We start from the raw sequence: 15,447 nt of genomic DNA, 5'->3' as shown, positions 1-15,447 counted from the left end.
ATCAGTACAGTCCAGCTGAATCCTTTTGCCCGGGTACTGGAAGCGAGTCCCTCCCCAGATTGGGTATCTCGTCACTGAATCTTACGTTTTCAACTCGTGATGCTCGTATACGAGCTGCTGACAATCAGTCAGAACACCACGGAAACAATCCGTGCTTTCTCGTATCCTGCCTTACGAAACTGCAAGTCACAAATGCTAAGTTAAATCCTAAGTCAAGTAAAAATAAAAATAAAGCCCACCCTGGTCCCAGTCTCGTTTTCTTTGCCAAGACCCTAAGCAAAACCTTCAAAAACGCTTGCAGCCGCAACGGGATAGCCGACGCGGCTTGAAAGATACTAGCGCTGACTTTATCGTGTGCAAAATGTCCGGTTGCGACGTTGACAGGTGATGCATGAGGAAATCCCCGGTCTGTCAGATCTGGAGAACAACGTTGCAGAATGTTGAATGTTGAAGCTGCATCATTGAAGGCTGAGCATGAATCTTGATAGATAGGGGTCTTGAAGCGGCGGCTGTCATTCTGTATTGGGCATTAGCCGAAGCCATCGTCAATAGTCAACGGTGGCTAGCGTTCAAGTGGCACGATCAAGTCCGTATCTGAAAGCGACGGAACTAACGCCGTTGCCAACGTTGCAGCTATTTTAGGCTACCAATTCGTGAGATTAGATGCGCCTCTGGCAGAGAAATCGAAGCATTGGATGCACGTCATTGAGCCAGATGATTGTATTGCATGGCAGGTTACGGCGGGTTATTTCCACATATTGTACATCTCCAATACGGCGCAAATGTTTTGTCTGACCCATCGTCACGTCCATGTCACAAATCGTGTGTCGCCAAGAAAAACAGGCGCATTGCATCGCTTGGATATCACATTACTCACAGAAACTCGGCCCCGTCCAATCTATTACCTCTGCCAGGTTTCAAGGATACGTCTCACCAGCCGTATTGTGCGACGTTTTGTTCGACGCAATCAAACGGGGCTATTTACTCCTTACAGTAGCAGTAGATATGACAAGAATTCCGATTTTCCCACGGCAAGTCGGCAGTTTATAATTGATTGCATGGGGGGTCCCCGCGGATCGCCGTGCCGAAAGAGAGTGATGTCAATCAAGAGCTTGCGCGGCTTGACTCGCAGAGTGGGTCTGGAATTCGATAGAGGCTCCTGTTCAGCTGGGTACCAAACCTTTTTTGTGGCGTCTGGGAATGTTTCTGGCACGTTGCAATGGCGTTATTCCACTGGGCATGCTTCTATTTTGAGCACCCAACTTGGAAGCTGGGCTTACATTCCAGCGGCTACGGTTTGACCAACCGCCACTGATTAACGCAAGGATAATTAAATAGTTGATGCAGAAATGCTGTCGCAGTTGTTTTACGGTATGAATCATGTTTCAGATTAAACAGAGGCTAGAGAGGGTCAGATAGGGAGGGGTTTCACGTTTTTACGGCAGATCCAGTAGCAGGGCCGACAACTGCGGAGCCCGGTTAGATCGGATGGTACAAGGGATACAAGGGATACATGGAGAGGGCAGAAACTGACATGCTTGGCGAAAGCTTGAGTCTTTGACCACGCGGCGTCTAAACAACCTTGACCCAGAACCTTGACCTAGAACCTTGTCCTTGGTTTGGTGGGTGCTATGACGAAACGGAATACGATGTGGGTTTGTATGACCAGCACCAACTGGCTCTCCCGTATATCATACGAGCTATGGCCGCTCAACTTACTTTATTCGCCCCGTCACTCGTAACTACCTGCCTCTCTTTCATCTCGATATCACAGCGGCTTCATGATACCACCATGCGGTCTCACAACCCTTTGCTGCGCGGCGTGCTAACGTTCGTGGCCATTTTGACTTTCTGCATTATTCTCACAACAATATTTCACATCAAAATATCAGACGGTCTCTCAATCACACCAATCCAAGAACGGCCTTTCTTTTATGAGGAGCAACCCCCACCTGAAGATCCCAATCGCTCCCAGCCACCAAAGAAGACATCACCAAAGGAGCCTTTCCATCGACGACCTCAACCCAAAGACGATGCTGATAAGAAGAAAGATCAATCGAACACTCAAGATGACTACTACGATCTCCGCCTCGACCGTGGCGACGATGATGAGGATAAACCATACGTCGACTACCATCTCTTGACCAGTCTAAGGAACAACATGGGCTTTTATAATAAGATCGATGCGAGAAAGACTGGACACAAGCTCTTCAATCCAACGATACTCGAACTGCCTCGTGATGCTAATACCACTCATGACTTCCTCGTCATCGCTCGCACAACCCATGTCGCAAAGGAAATCAAGGGCAAAAAGTACAAGGTCGCTCGCCAAGTCGCTACGTTTGCAAACCTCACCACCAATTTCCTTGGCCGACCCGTCATCAGAACCGGTGAATGGTCTACACTGCTGCTGGAAGACTTTGGTGGACCTGAACATCACTGCAAGAGACAGCCGGACATGGATAAGTACGTTGGCCCAGAAGACATGAAGCTATTCTGGACACGCGCCGGCGAGCCTCTTCTCATTTTCACTCACCAAGTCGACGATGAGACAATGTGTCAAGGCCAATTCCTCATTGACGTGCGCGCCGCCCTCCCCGAGCTCGAACAAGTCCTTGGTCCCTACTTTTCATCCCGTTTACCCTCAATCCGCTTCGCCGAACCAACACTCCTCGTTCGCGAACCAGCACCAGGACAGGAAAACCACCCTCGATACCAGCGCGAGAAGAACTGGGCGCTAGCTCAGTCCCCCTTTAGTCCAGACTCCGAGCTTCTGATGATGGTGGAGCCGGGACAATTATTCCGTTGGAAATCCGCCGACGAGCCCGTCGAGCCCATCGTCGCGGTTGACGACCAGGAGTCGGCTGTTGAAGAACCTTACCCACCGACGGCGAAGCCGGGAAAGACTTGGCACGGCAAGAAGAGAAAGACATGCATCCACGATGTCATGATCGACGACAGCCACGTCCACCAGAGCTCGCCTATGCTGAGTGTCACAATGTGCAACCGCGGAACATGCGAACCCGATGAGCAAAACACCGTTCTCATGGGCATCGTGCAGCGTCGACAAGACTTCCCGGGCGCTTCGTTTACATGGTATGACCGGCGGATAGCAGTGTACGAATCAGCAGCGCCATACCGCATGATCAGCGTCGGCAAAAAGCTCACGTACCACGGAGAATCGGACCGCAGCTATTCCTGGACGGGCTCCATGTCGTACTACACCAACCAGACCGAGTTCCCACCGTCGAACCACGGATATCTCGACGATGAGGTATGGCTGGGCTTTGGCGTCAAGGATGCGGCCGCTGGGTGGCTGGACGTTCGGGCCAAGGATCTCATTGCAGATCATTACATGTGTCAGGGGGCATCGGTGGAATACAAGTATTATAGACAGGGTATTTCGGCATAGCGTGGTGTGTTTTTGGGTTGGCGTTAAGGGGACTAGACTACAGATACTGCTTCTCTTTGTTCATTTGACCAGAGATAATTCGATACCAAATTTTATTATTGTGATAATCATGAATATTCTGCGTCGGTTGTTTGATGTTTGTCAGACTATTGATGGACAGATTTGTTAGTGTCGGTCAACTGCCGAAACAGGTTTAGACGCAAGGGATAAACGAAGCGGTAGTTGGTGCAATACGAGAATTTCAAATGGAGATAACCCAACAATGATATGACATGTTTTCCGCCTAGCAAGAATAGCAGTCAATAGTCGCTCTCAAGCGAGTCAGGCGTTAAACGTCAATTCACCGGTAATAGTAATGGGCTGGTCCAGATCTGTCACATTGCAACAACTGACCGCAGAACTACGCTGCAGTCACGTCACGAGCGATCATCCATTTGGTGAACCTAAAAACTTGGTATAAACTGGAGCAAGGTCATACTTCTCGAATTTGATTGAATGCGTTAGTGAATTCTGCCGCTGATCCGGCATCTCGGCCAAATATGGAGAAAAGACTCGAGATGAACCCACGGATACACGGCAAAATGTTGGCGCGTCTTCATCAAAAACATCGGCTAAAACGGCCCAGACCAACCAACGGACAGATGTTTCAGAACACGAGAAGCGCATAAATGTCGTCTCGCGTATATAATACAAGGGAGAAGGAAATGATAGGAACTCGTTACGATTATTGTTACGAATGAACGATGCAGGGGTTGCAAGCTAAAAATTTCATTGAAGCCAACAGAGTTTATATCACAATCCAGCCCTGAAACTCTATCCTCTCGCGTAATGCTCAGAGATGTGATTAAGATTTGTTGGGGGCTTGGATGTCTTCCACGTCTTCGTCATCGATTCGCTTTGCGCGGCGTGCTGCGATGCCGACGTCCTCGACATTGGAAAAGTCTGCGACACCAAAGACTTCATCCATGCGTTCCAGTGAGATCTGTGAATCATTCGAGTCAGAGTCTTGGTGAGTACATGCAAGAAGGAGTGACTTACACCCTTGGTCTCTGGAATCCAGTATGCAGCAATTGCCATGAACAGGTTGAACGATCCAAAGATGAAGTATGCTCTCCAGGGATCGTGCAGAAGCATGACTGGCGTTGATTTTGATACTGCAAGGTTGTGCACCCAGTGAGTGAAGGATGCGAGAGCAACGTTGTATGCACGAAGTCGATTCGTTGGAATTTCAGAGACATAGATCCATGCTATCAGAATTAGTACAACTGTCGGAGCACCAGAGCCCGAGGGACTCACAAACAGGGCCCCAACTCATGTTGAAAGCGGCAGCAAAGATATATATCATCGCCAAAGCAGCGATACCCGCCGGAGGAGGATGGTCTCCTTCTCCAGGTTCAGGACCGAAGCGGAGATACTAACAACGTCAGTGGGGTCAAAGATTGGAGCGGATTGCATACAAAACCGACAAAGAACATGCAGAATGCTTGGATTGCACCGCCGAACATGAATGACTTGCGACGGCCGAGGGAATCGGCGAGGAAGAAGATAAAGATCAAGCATGTAACAACTTTGACGACGCCGTAGATCTTGATGAAAGATGTTAGTAAGTGATGAGGGAAGAAGCTGTAGAGATTCTTACTCCCTGTGCGAACAGTGCAGTTGTCGTGCTGCTAAGGCCCAATCCACTGAAGATCTATCATCGATTAATGCAAACCTCGAGAACATTGAAGACCGACTCACTGTAGGTGCGTAGTAGTTGATAGCACCAGTCTATACTTCGTCAGTACCCGTCCGTCCAAATCGCGCAGCCGTAGAAGCAACTCACGCCAGTCCACTGCCCAAGCGTAACAATAGCCACCGTCAAGAGTGCCCTCTTCCTATTCCAAGGTAAAGTCCAACACTCCTTCTGAATTGCCCAAAACCCCGTGTCCTGCATGATCTCCCTCTCCTGATCAATCTGCGTTTTCAGTTCCAACAATTCCTGTTGAATATACGCATGGTCGACAGGCAACTTTCTCACATCTGACAACACAGCTCCGGCCTTCTCCCACTGATCTCGCGAAGCTAGCCAGCGTGGCGATTCTGGACAGAAGAGCATGCTGAAGAAGAGCAATGCTGGACAGATGGATTGGCATCCCAGGGGGACCATCCATGTCGCTTTGCCGGGGAGATGCAGAAGGGAGCCGTAGTTGATGAAATAGGCTGTCATGCCGCCGAGGACGAGGAGGAGTTGGAAGAAGCCCACGAGAAAGCCGCGGATGGCGCGTGGGGAGTTTTCGGAGACGTATGTTGGTGCGAGCATTGTTCCTGCCCCAAGACCAACGCCTTCAACGAATCTACAGCTGTTAATATCTAGCCATGATGCTGTGTTTGATGTCACGGAACTTACCGTCCAATGTAAAAGACTGAGAGATGACCGTAAGAGAAGGCTTGCATGATACCGCCAACGAAACCCGTCACCGCAACAAGGAGTAGCGCTGGCTTTCGACCCTTGCGATCAGCAAATGGACTGGACAGGAGAGCTCCAGCGATAGCACCGGCTTGCATTGTCGTGACGAGGTTTCCTGCTAGATCAGCTGCGTCTTCTTTCGGCCGAGTGTCAAGACCAAACTCCCTGTCAAGCCTGTCTCAGTGGGGTCCCGTTGCAAGGTAGCTTGGAAACAAACCGCTTGAAGTCTGGCATAGCCAGCACGCCACCAATGATACCTGCATCAACTCCAAACAGCGCTCCAGCAAAACACGCCTATAAATGTAAGCTCGCTATCCCCGGATTATGGTCGCGGGTCTCGTACCGAAGCTGTCAAGGCAATGACACGCCAGTTGTAAATCTCGGGCGGATCAACATGAATAGCATCATTGCGCACAATGCGCCGAAACATGCCGTGTATCGTCATCTTCACTCACTTCTTCCCGGATAAAAGATTAAAGAAGGATTGACGATATGAATCAAGCTTACGAGAGCACCATGGTTTTAAGTAGTGGAGACAATCAAGGTCCAACACCCTCTTGTGCGGGAAGGCAAACAAACATAATGCGGGGTGTAGATCATGTCCTGGGGTAGAAAACATGTCGGCGGGGAGTCTCGGGCGCGTGATTCGGTGCTGGGCTTGGCGGATGACGCGGGGAGTCTCGGGAGGAGGGTCTGTGTATGTGTATGAAAGCAGTTATTGCAGAATTGAGAAGTATTGTGCGCTGTTTGCTTAGTTCATTCAAGTGATTGGTTGGGGTATGCATTATCTCGGGGCTTTTGCATTGGGGGCTGAAACGGAGGCTGCCTATTGCGGTTGCAATGCGGCAAATCACCATGCATGCATGATGTAACCTCTCTCGTATATTCGTTCAATTTAGATTTTCGGCGGCAGAATCTAATTGCAAGATACATTTGATGCATTAAGGGTATCACAAATCACATTCAACACCGCCGCTATCGTGCTAATCTCGCTGTTCGGTCTTCCGGTTACGCAGCATCACCGTTGCTGACCATCCCAAAGCGCATCTGGATTTTCCCAAATCTGTTCCAGTTCTGTTCTTAACGAAGGTGTAGGCCAACCGCATCTCTTCTGACATGAATCCAGCATTTCTACTACACATTCTCGTTCTCGGGGATTCTGCATGAACATTCCGGCTGCCCACGGTGTCAGTTTATACAGGTTGGAAGATTGCATTGGGGACCTACCTATGAAGAGACATTGCGAGGATAACATGCTTGAAGCATCCTCCGTGAGTGTCATGCCAATACCACAGACCATTTTTATACTCTCTTGGATCTCTTTCTGGCGCTTGAGAAGGCCTTGGATGCCGTCTAAATGGGGTTCGTGTGCTGTAATGAGAATGCGCGAGCAATGGTGAAGCTGTACAGCGAGACCTGTCTCAATTAGCACCCGACCCGACTTCACAGATGAGACTGCTTACCAAAACATTGAGGATGTATCAAATATGGCGGAAACACTTCACTATCCCGATTCCCCATGGTCGGTAATGCCGAGAACTCAACTGTCAAATGAGACCGCCACTCATCCAACATCTTCCTCAGCGCTTTCGCCCAGCCAATCCTCCCCGTCAACCCTTCTACCTCAGCAGAAGAATCAACAGCACAAAAGTTGATCACCTGCGCCATTATCCATACTGCACGAGAGGCTAACTCATGGCTGTCGAGATCCGCGTATCCCTTCTTGGGCATCCATGTACTATATGTTCTCCTCTTCTCTCGAAAAGCAACCCAGATATCCTGTCGTAGCCAAGCCCACCACGTCGTGCTTTCAAGACTCGATGCCTCAACCTCAATCTGGCGAGATCTCAGAATCCAGAAGACACCTTGAAGATGTTGCTGCCAATCCTTACGTGACCCTCGTAGCATCTCATACGTTGAGACCATAAGGGTCGTAGCCATTAGTTCCTGACTATTCTGATACGTCGAATATCGCATTGCTTTCTGAACGTAGTGTAATGTTTGGTAGTAGTACTGTAGAGCAGTGTTTTGAGACGGACGTTGATTGGGAGGGATGGTTTCGTCGAGGGATTGGTGGTAGCATGATAATGCGAGGATGGCATTGAGAAGACCTGCGTTGCGGACCGCTAGATGGGGAACTCGCGTAGAAAATGTCCGAGCTGGGTCGAACAAGTCAAGCTGATACAAGGTCAGTATGCATGTTCATGCAGAGTGTGATAGACGTACCCATGAACATATACGATGCAGGAAGTTCTGAAACAAGCTCTGTTCTCGATCGAGGAGTGATATACTCTCCGATGCCTGCCATAAGCTTTCTTCGGAACTATTTTCTGCAAGATTGTTGACTGCATCCCGGGTTGGTGGTTGAGTATCGATCATCCTTGTTGCTTTCTGCAATGGGGTGATGTCGGTATCTGCTTGACCATCCGGTGATGTATTGAGAAGCTCGCCGTCAAGGCCCAACGGTGCATCAGTGTCTGGGAAGGCCTCGTTCGATGCATCGCTTGCAAGGATGCCGAACCATCGAACTGCAGCGACACTGGCTGATGCTGCTGGGGTTGTCGAGTTGGAGTCTGATTGTCTTCCAGACCAGTCGTAGTAGGGTAGCTGTTGTGCCTGAAGATTCGCATCCCAGCTCAAACCCTCGGCGACATGAACATCCTGGGCTGCACTGAGACCGGCGTGCGACTGAGCTGCAGCAATTGATCGCACAGTCTGCGTCAATTCATCCTGAGAAGTAATGATCTGTCCCAGCTGTCTCAAAATCTCAAGACTCGCAGGGTCAAATCTACTCCATCCATCAGAACATATCTTCCAAACAGTGATAAACTCACGTAGAATGGTCTTTCTCAGTATTATCATAGGAACACGAGATATTCAACGACGCACAGAACCCACATGTCGGCTGCACATTATCGCACTTTGTCTTACGCGCCCTGCATACATGACACGCTTTGAGACTCCTCTTCCTGGGATATCGCGGATCGGACGTGGGTTGACGCGGTCGCTTGCGTGCATTGTCCTCCGACATTGTGAGGTAGCGTTTGAGAGTGTAAGGATCGGGGAGATGTGAGATTGCTTCCCGACGAGTTGAGGGGGGAATGTCTTGGCGGTGTCGGTCATGAGAATGAGATATGCACGTGCTGTGCAACCCCTCACGGGGAGTCTCGGGTACGGGGAAGTGAAACGCAGATCTGGGGAGATCGGCGGAAGAAGGATTCTGTGAGACGAATTAAAACAAGTCGATTCCCATGTTTGCTCGATATTTACTTTTGCAAGTCTCAGTCCGTCATTTGTTGAGTTGATTGTTGGCCAACTTACCAGCCACCAAAGATGGGCGAACTCTCTGAACCTCCAAATGGCCATGTCAAAAGCAGCATCTCGTGGCAAACAGCTCATCTGAAAACTCGACCAAAGCACTTTTCAACAGATATTCTCATCGCAGGCGGTGGCTTGGGTGGTGTCGCAGCAGCACTTGGAGCTCTCCGTCGAGGCCATCATGTCTTTCTCACTGAAGAATATGACTGGCTAGGCGGCCAATTGACAAGCCAAGCTGTGCCTCCTGATGAGCATACCTGGGTTGAGCAATTCGGTGTCACGCGGTCGTATCGAGCACTTCGTGATGGCATAAGGCAATATTATCGCGATCATTATCCGTTAACGGAGGAGGCAAGACGAAGGGCGCAGTTGAATCCTGGGGCGGGACATGTCAGCAAGCTTTGTCATGAGCCGAGAGTTGCAGTGGCTGTTATCGAAGCCATGCTTATGCCGTTTATCGGCAGTGGACTTCTCACAGTTAGAAAACGTGTCAAGGCTGTTTCTTGTGACATGGTTGGACAGGTTGTGAGGTCCGTCGAGTTTCGAAAGCTGGATGGTGGAGGGACTTTCACTGTCGAAGCAAAGTACGTCGTTGATGCTACTGAGCTGGGAGATTTGCTACCCATCACCAAAACGCCGTATGTGACGGGGTTTGAGTCTCGAAAGGATACAGGAGAGCCTAGTGCTCCGGAGGAAGCGCAGCCCCAGAACTCTCAGGCTGTATCGATTTGTTTCGCCGTGGACCACATCGAGGGCGAAGACCTTACAATTCCCAAACCTGAGAGATACGAACACTGGAGGAGCTGCCATCCCGATTTCTGGGGTGCGCCGTTGCTTGGTCTCAAGGCGCCGCATCCCCGAACTCTCGAGATAGTCGAGCGGGAGTTCACACCAAACCCCAACGATGATCCAGCTTCCGTGATCTCAGACCAGAGAAAATCAGGGGGAGACATGAATCTCTGGACATTTCGACGCATTCTAGCCAAAGATAACTTCATCCCCGGAGCATATCGTTCAGATATCTGCCTTGTCAACTGGCCCATGATCGACTACTTCGAAAAACCCATCATTGACATCTCAGAGGATGAGCTGCAAAAGCGTCTCGCCGAAGCCGCGTCTTTGTCGTACAGTATGCTGCACTACCTTCAAACAGACTGTCCTCGAGCCGATGGAAAAGGCACAGGATATCCTGGTCTTCGATTGAGAGGTGATATTACGGGGACAGAACACGGTCTAGCAATGGCCCCCTACATTCGCGAATCTCGACGCATTAAAGCCGTAACCACAATCGTGGAGCAAGACCTCTCCCTCGACGTCCGCGGTTCAAAAGGCGCAGTACACTATCCCGATAGTGTCGGCGTCGGAATGTATCGTATCGATCTCCATCCATCCACCGGCGGTGATAACTACATCGATGTAGCCTGCTGTCCATTCGAGATTCCACTTGGTGCTTTGATACCAGTTGAGAGACCGAACTTACTCGCAGCGTCAAAGAATATTGGGACTACGCATATTACGAATGGATGTTACAGGCTACACCCTGTTGAGTGGAACATTGGCGAGGCGGCGGGGTTGTTGGCAGCGCATTGCCTGGATAAGGAGTTATCACCGCATGAAGTGCAGGGCAAGAAGGAGCTGTTTCAAGAGTTTCAGGATATGATCATCAAAGAGGGTCTTGAGACAGAGTGGCCTGATGTATCTGGATACTGACCAGGGTCCGTAGAGTTGCTATGGTGGGTAATCTTGAGTAGAAAGCTAATCTGGTGTCAAGACGTTGATGATGCAATGAAGGCTCGGTAGATTCAATTACGGGCTACTTGCAGTTAAGCAACTATGGTAGTAGCGATGACGGCACACTCGCTTGATCAGCTTTAGGTGAAGATAGAAGCATTAAAGGAGATCCTAAGTTTATCCTAAATTCATCTAAGTTATCATAAATTTACCTAAGGATCTTTGGCACTTAGGATTGAAGACCCTTGGTGCCCTTTGAGTGGTGTCTGAAGCTCGCAAGAGACCAGATGAAAGTCCTATCATAGCGGTAGGCACGTATATCTCACTCATATGGCTTCTGTAGCTGATTGCCTTCGACCTGCTCGGCAAACTTAGGAATATGGGTAGTATGGCACCAGGGTTTCAACTCCTCTTCCTTCCGAATCGTAGCCGCAAAGCATCCTAGCCAGCCCTCACGTGGGAAAGCATTGTTGACCTCCTCACGTGTCTTCTCATGAATGATCCTTCCAAAGTCCTTAACATTTGGATGTTCACCTACGTTATCATAGATGGTAGCCAGTTGGATTAGCTGCCCGAGAAAAGTAATGTTTCCCTCGGTGCCGAGGTCTTGATGGCGGATGATAGTCTCGCAAACGGCTTCGGCTTGGTCTTTGGTAGAGCCGGTATCCTGAAGCAGGTTGAGAGCTTGGAAGCCGCCCTGAAACTCGAAGGAGAGACGGGTAGAAGACATGTTCTCGTCGGTGGTGCCGATGTCATGGAGGAGGCATGTTAAAGCCAAAGTTGAAGGGGACAGGGCATCCGCATACTCTGGAAATTGCTGTCGAAGAATGACAGTCGCTGATGGGAATATTTATTAGTACACAAAGCTCAATTCAAACGAGGCTGCCGTTGACTTACACCAGTAGTAAACTCTCATTGAATGGTTATAAGTCTGCTTCAACAACTTATCTTTGGCATGTTGCTGTGTCTTCTTGACGATTGGGTCATCATCCGGAAACTCAATGCTTTGAACGTCAATGTACTCGGGCTCATTGATATAAGGCCTATTGCCAAAGATCTTTCCGGCATCGACTGGGACAGCAGTCCATCCATTTGCAGCAATGTCGCTGGAACTCATATTGGGAAAGGAAGAAGAAATTGGAGGAATCAATGACGATGAGTGAATTGAGTAGAGTGAAGAAGAGGAAAATGAATTGAGGGATAATTGAGATATATAAATAGGAAAAGTCTGGAGCTGGATTTCTAATCAAGACTATCAACCTGAGGACGTCGTTTGAGGGGTAACATGCGACTATCAACCTAAGGCCGTCGGATTTGGAGTTTTCGGCTTCGATGACGCTGAGCCGTGATATGTCATCATGCTCGCTGACATTTTGCGTCATTAACACGAGACATATACATTGCGTTCATTGAGATGGAGGTTCTTGGTAGAATGGTTCAACATATCTTTTTTCATAAGTGAAATACCAAACGCCTTGTCTATTTAGACCTTTCCAGCCACAAGCTCATACGAAGGCGGTGGAGCCTCAGACGTAGGCAACTCGACCTCATGCCGAATAGCTGGAGTTGAGGGACCTGCCTCAACTTCTCTTGGTCGAAGGAGTTCCTGCAAATCCTTTCTCCCAACAGCCTTGATGAACTTGATAGCTTCTTGATTATCTTTCGCTGTAGGATCAGCACCATAATCCATCAACTTCGCTGTCAAGTTATAGTCAAGTCTCGTCAGAGCCAGCTTCAAAGGCGTTCTGTTCAGTCCATCGACCTCATTGACATCAACACCTTGTGCCAACAGGGCTTCAACAGTGTTCTGTCGGTTGACGTCGATGGAGTATGTGAGGAGCGTTTGGCCGGAGAGCATGCGAACGTTTGTGTTGACGGCTCGGCTTAGGAGGGCCTGCACCACCGGGGTACTTGGCATTTCGACAGCGTGACAGATAGCTGGCAGACCAAAGATGATATCAACCGTTTCGGGACTCGCACCATTCGCCATCAGCATCTTCATAACCTCGACTTTCTCGTCGTTACTCAAGTATGGGTTCCTGATAACCTTGATGAGAATCGGTTGCTGATGCGCATCTGTGCCATCAACATCGGCGCCGCCCTCGATGAGCTTCTTCACGATCTGGAATCTCTTCATTCCAATGGAAGCCTCCAGGATACTGGTTCCAAGAATATTCAACAACTTCGCGCTTGCGCCCCTGTCAAGGAGCAGTCCAACCATGTCAGCATTACCACTCTGAACAGCTGCGTAGAGAATGGTTTGTTTAACCGCATTTGCGGCATTAGGGTCGGCGCCGTGATCGAGGAGGATATTGGCTAGTTCGATATTGTTCTTTTTGACAGCGTGTACAATGATCTCCTCGCCAATTGCATCCTTTGCACTAGCGTTGGCGCCGTGGCCAAGAAGAAGACGGGTGAGCTCGATGTTGTCTGCTTTGACGACCTGGACAATTACTTCCTCTCGTCTCTCGTTCTTTGAATTGACTGGAGCGCCATTCTCAAGGAGGAACTTGATACCATCCAGGTTCCCTTTGTCAACAACATCAACAAAGTAAGGCCTCCCGGTTTTTGATTTACTGTGTACACTCTCCCCAGAATCGATGAGCATCCTGGCGATCTTGAGACTTCCAACAGAAGCAGCTTTGAATAAGGGCGGTAGCTTGTTGCTTTGAGCTCCCGCTTGTAAAAGAAGCCAAGCGGTTCCAACTTGATCGTATTTTATGGCGCATTTTAGTGGTGTATCCCCGTCTTCGTTTCGACCGTTGACGTTTGCAGCTTGGGAGATCAGGCCGGAGACTTGTTGCTCGTCTCCACGAGCAGCGGATTGACAGAGCGTTGAGACTAATGGATCGTGTTTGCGGAAGCCTGATGTAAGGGCTCTGAAGAATGAGGAGCCTTTGGGGCGGCGGCAGTTGTTTACCGGGCTTTGGACGAGTGGTGAAGACGTTGATGGTGATGCTATCGGCGGCGGTGCCGTCGTTGATACAGGCTCTAGATACGAAGGTGGTGCTACTTCTTTCTCCGCTACATGTATTTTCTCGCTGCTGGACATCGTATTCTTTTGGGCAGTGTCTTTACCTGCTTTGAAAAGTCTCTTGTCCATAGCCGAATTGACTGCTTCTTGCGCTTGATGGGTGAAAAAGCTTGAGCCTGATGGCCCGAAGGAATCATCCTTCCTGGCTGATCCTTAGAAAGTGAGTCAATATTGAGATGGGCAACGTACCTGACAAGGGGGGTGCAAACTTCGAGCATGTAATTGTAAACGACAAGACAGCCTTCATGTGCCTTCAAGAATTCACTATCCAATCCTGCTAAATTCTCTGGCTGCCAACTGTCCAACTGCATACGTAGAAACTCGAGTGCCGTTCCATAAAGAGTAAAGAGCGGAGTGAGAGTCTCGCGCGTGTCGCGGATTTTCCGGCTGTCGGGTTTTGCAAGGAGGAGCTCTTCCAATTCGGCAAGCCTGCGTTTAAGCTCCTCAAGACCTGATGATATAGCCTTGAGCTCTAGGACGTGCTGTCCATCTCGTTCGGCTAGGTTGTCTGCGGCGGCTAAACAAGATGCTGCGCGCTCCGAGATGGCCCTACATAGGTTGATGAGATGGATGCTGGATGTTGCAGTCATGGTTATGAGTTCTCACTGTTGATCTTTGATACGATTGACGAAAAGGGTTCGGGGTCGGCCTGGTGATATATAATGCGGGGAGGTAGCGAATGCTTGGCTGTCAGGTGTTATATCTCATGTGTTATATTTGGGCCAAGCTTGTTGTGAGTTGATGACGATGATTGACAGGGGCATGAACATGGATGCGTGGTGCGGCGTAGCATCGAGACTAACAGCCCTAACATGATTCTCCCACGTTTACCTTTCTCAGATCAGTCCTTTCGTCTTGGAACGTTTCGCCAAGTTCAGCATCGATTGAAAAGCTGTCTTCTAAGAATGCAGAGACTGGCTACACTTCAGTATCTGTTGATGCCACTCGCAACGGCCAACCTTGCAAAAACGCCCTACCGAATGCCTTATGCACCTCAGCGGCTTGGCACCACCTAATGTGGCATAGCCACTGCACAGCTGATCCTTCGCCCAGGACGCTTTGGGGAATCCTTTCGATGCTGCGGGAAATGCTTATGGGTTGACAACCTTCTCGAATGCGCCGCGACCAAGGTTCTTTCGTGGACGTGTCATTCGAGTAGGGCATGAAAGGGTTATCGTTGGTCTTGCAAATCAAGACGTGTGAAAGTAATTTCAGAGTCGAGTCTGCAGCCTGTCAGATCATGTTACTACATAAGAATGCTGTTGACGAAAGCTCTCTTGTGTGGTGCACCGATGATTGGGTGTTAGCCGAGGCACCGCCTGAACAAGGGCCTAGTATGGAACACGGGCTGATATAATATCAGCGTCATAATAAGCAACCATCTGATTTATCGCAAAACGCGGTTGGGTTCATTAAGTTATCGAAAAGAACGCCTGACTAAACAGGTTGGCTCACAGTATGCTATGCTACATCACCAATCTCTTCTTGATACTTCATCCAACG

At 49.4% G+C, this 15,447-nt stretch overlaps 6 protein-coding genes across 6 annotated transcripts; 2 read left to right on the top strand and 4 right to left on the bottom strand.

Moving 5' to 3' along the window:
* Nucleotides 1–1,792: 1,792 nt before the first annotated feature.
* FPRO_15185 (uncharacterized protein) lies at nt 1,793–3,412 on the top strand (the record flags this gene model as incomplete). The annotated part of the gene is made up of 1 exon (XM_031220522.1): nt 1,793–3,412. The coding sequence occupies one exon, from the start codon at nt 1,793–1,795 to the stop codon at nt 3,410–3,412; it is 1,620 nt and encodes a 539-aa protein (XP_031086173.1).
* An 844-nt stretch (nt 3,413–4,256) lies between these two features.
* Nucleotides 4,257–6,306, bottom strand: FPRO_15186 (uncharacterized protein; the record flags this gene model as incomplete). Its single annotated transcript, XM_031220521.1, has 10 exons — nt 4,257–4,394; nt 4,451–4,659; nt 4,709–4,826; nt 4,870–4,998; nt 5,052–5,105; nt 5,153–5,182; nt 5,238–5,748; nt 5,802–6,026; nt 6,079–6,155; nt 6,205–6,306. 10 exons carry the CDS (start codon nt 6,304–6,306, stop codon nt 4,257–4,259), a joined length of 1,593 nt encoding a protein of 530 aa, XP_031086172.1.
* Nucleotides 6,307–6,879: 573 nt separating this feature from the next.
* FPRO_15187 (uncharacterized protein) lies at nt 6,880–8,892 on the bottom strand (the record flags this gene model as incomplete). Its single annotated transcript, XM_031220520.1, has 5 exons — nt 6,880–7,037; nt 7,089–7,277; nt 7,325–8,039; nt 8,088–8,649; nt 8,696–8,892. The coding sequence occupies 5 exons, from the start codon at nt 8,890–8,892 to the stop codon at nt 6,880–6,882; spliced, it is 1,821 nt and encodes a 606-aa protein (XP_031086171.1).
* Nucleotides 8,893–9,194: 302 nt separating this feature from the next.
* Nucleotides 9,195–10,889, top strand: FPRO_15188 (uncharacterized protein; the record flags this gene model as incomplete). Its single annotated transcript, XM_031220519.1, has 1 exon — nt 9,195–10,889. The coding sequence occupies one exon, from the start codon at nt 9,195–9,197 to the stop codon at nt 10,887–10,889; it is 1,695 nt and encodes a 564-aa protein (XP_031086170.1).
* Nucleotides 10,890–11,232: 343 nt separating this feature from the next.
* FPRO_15189 (putative Cyanamide hydratase) lies at nt 11,233–12,027 on the bottom strand (the record flags this gene model as incomplete). Its single annotated transcript, XM_031220518.1, has 2 exons — nt 11,233–11,747; nt 11,808–12,027. 2 exons carry the CDS (start codon nt 12,025–12,027, stop codon nt 11,233–11,235), a joined length of 735 nt encoding a protein of 244 aa, XP_031086169.1.
* A 366-nt stretch (nt 12,028–12,393) lies between these two features.
* On the bottom strand, nt 12,394–14,534 carry FPRO_15190 (uncharacterized protein; the record flags this gene model as incomplete). Its single annotated transcript, XM_031220517.1, has 2 exons — nt 12,394–14,086; nt 14,134–14,534. 2 exons carry the CDS (start codon nt 14,532–14,534, stop codon nt 12,394–12,396), a joined length of 2,094 nt encoding a protein of 697 aa, XP_031086168.1.
* Between the last annotated feature and the right edge of the window lie 913 nt (nt 14,535–15,447).

This window comes from Fusarium proliferatum, assembly GCF_900067095.1.
Source record: "Fusarium proliferatum ET1 genome assembly, contig: FPRO_scaffold009, whole genome shotgun sequence".
In the NCBI taxonomy this organism is placed as follows: Eukaryota; Fungi; Ascomycota; class Sordariomycetes; order Hypocreales; family Nectriaceae; genus Fusarium; species Fusarium proliferatum.
Note: the sequence above shows the minus strand (reverse complement) of the source record. Positions and strands in the feature narration are given on the sequence as shown.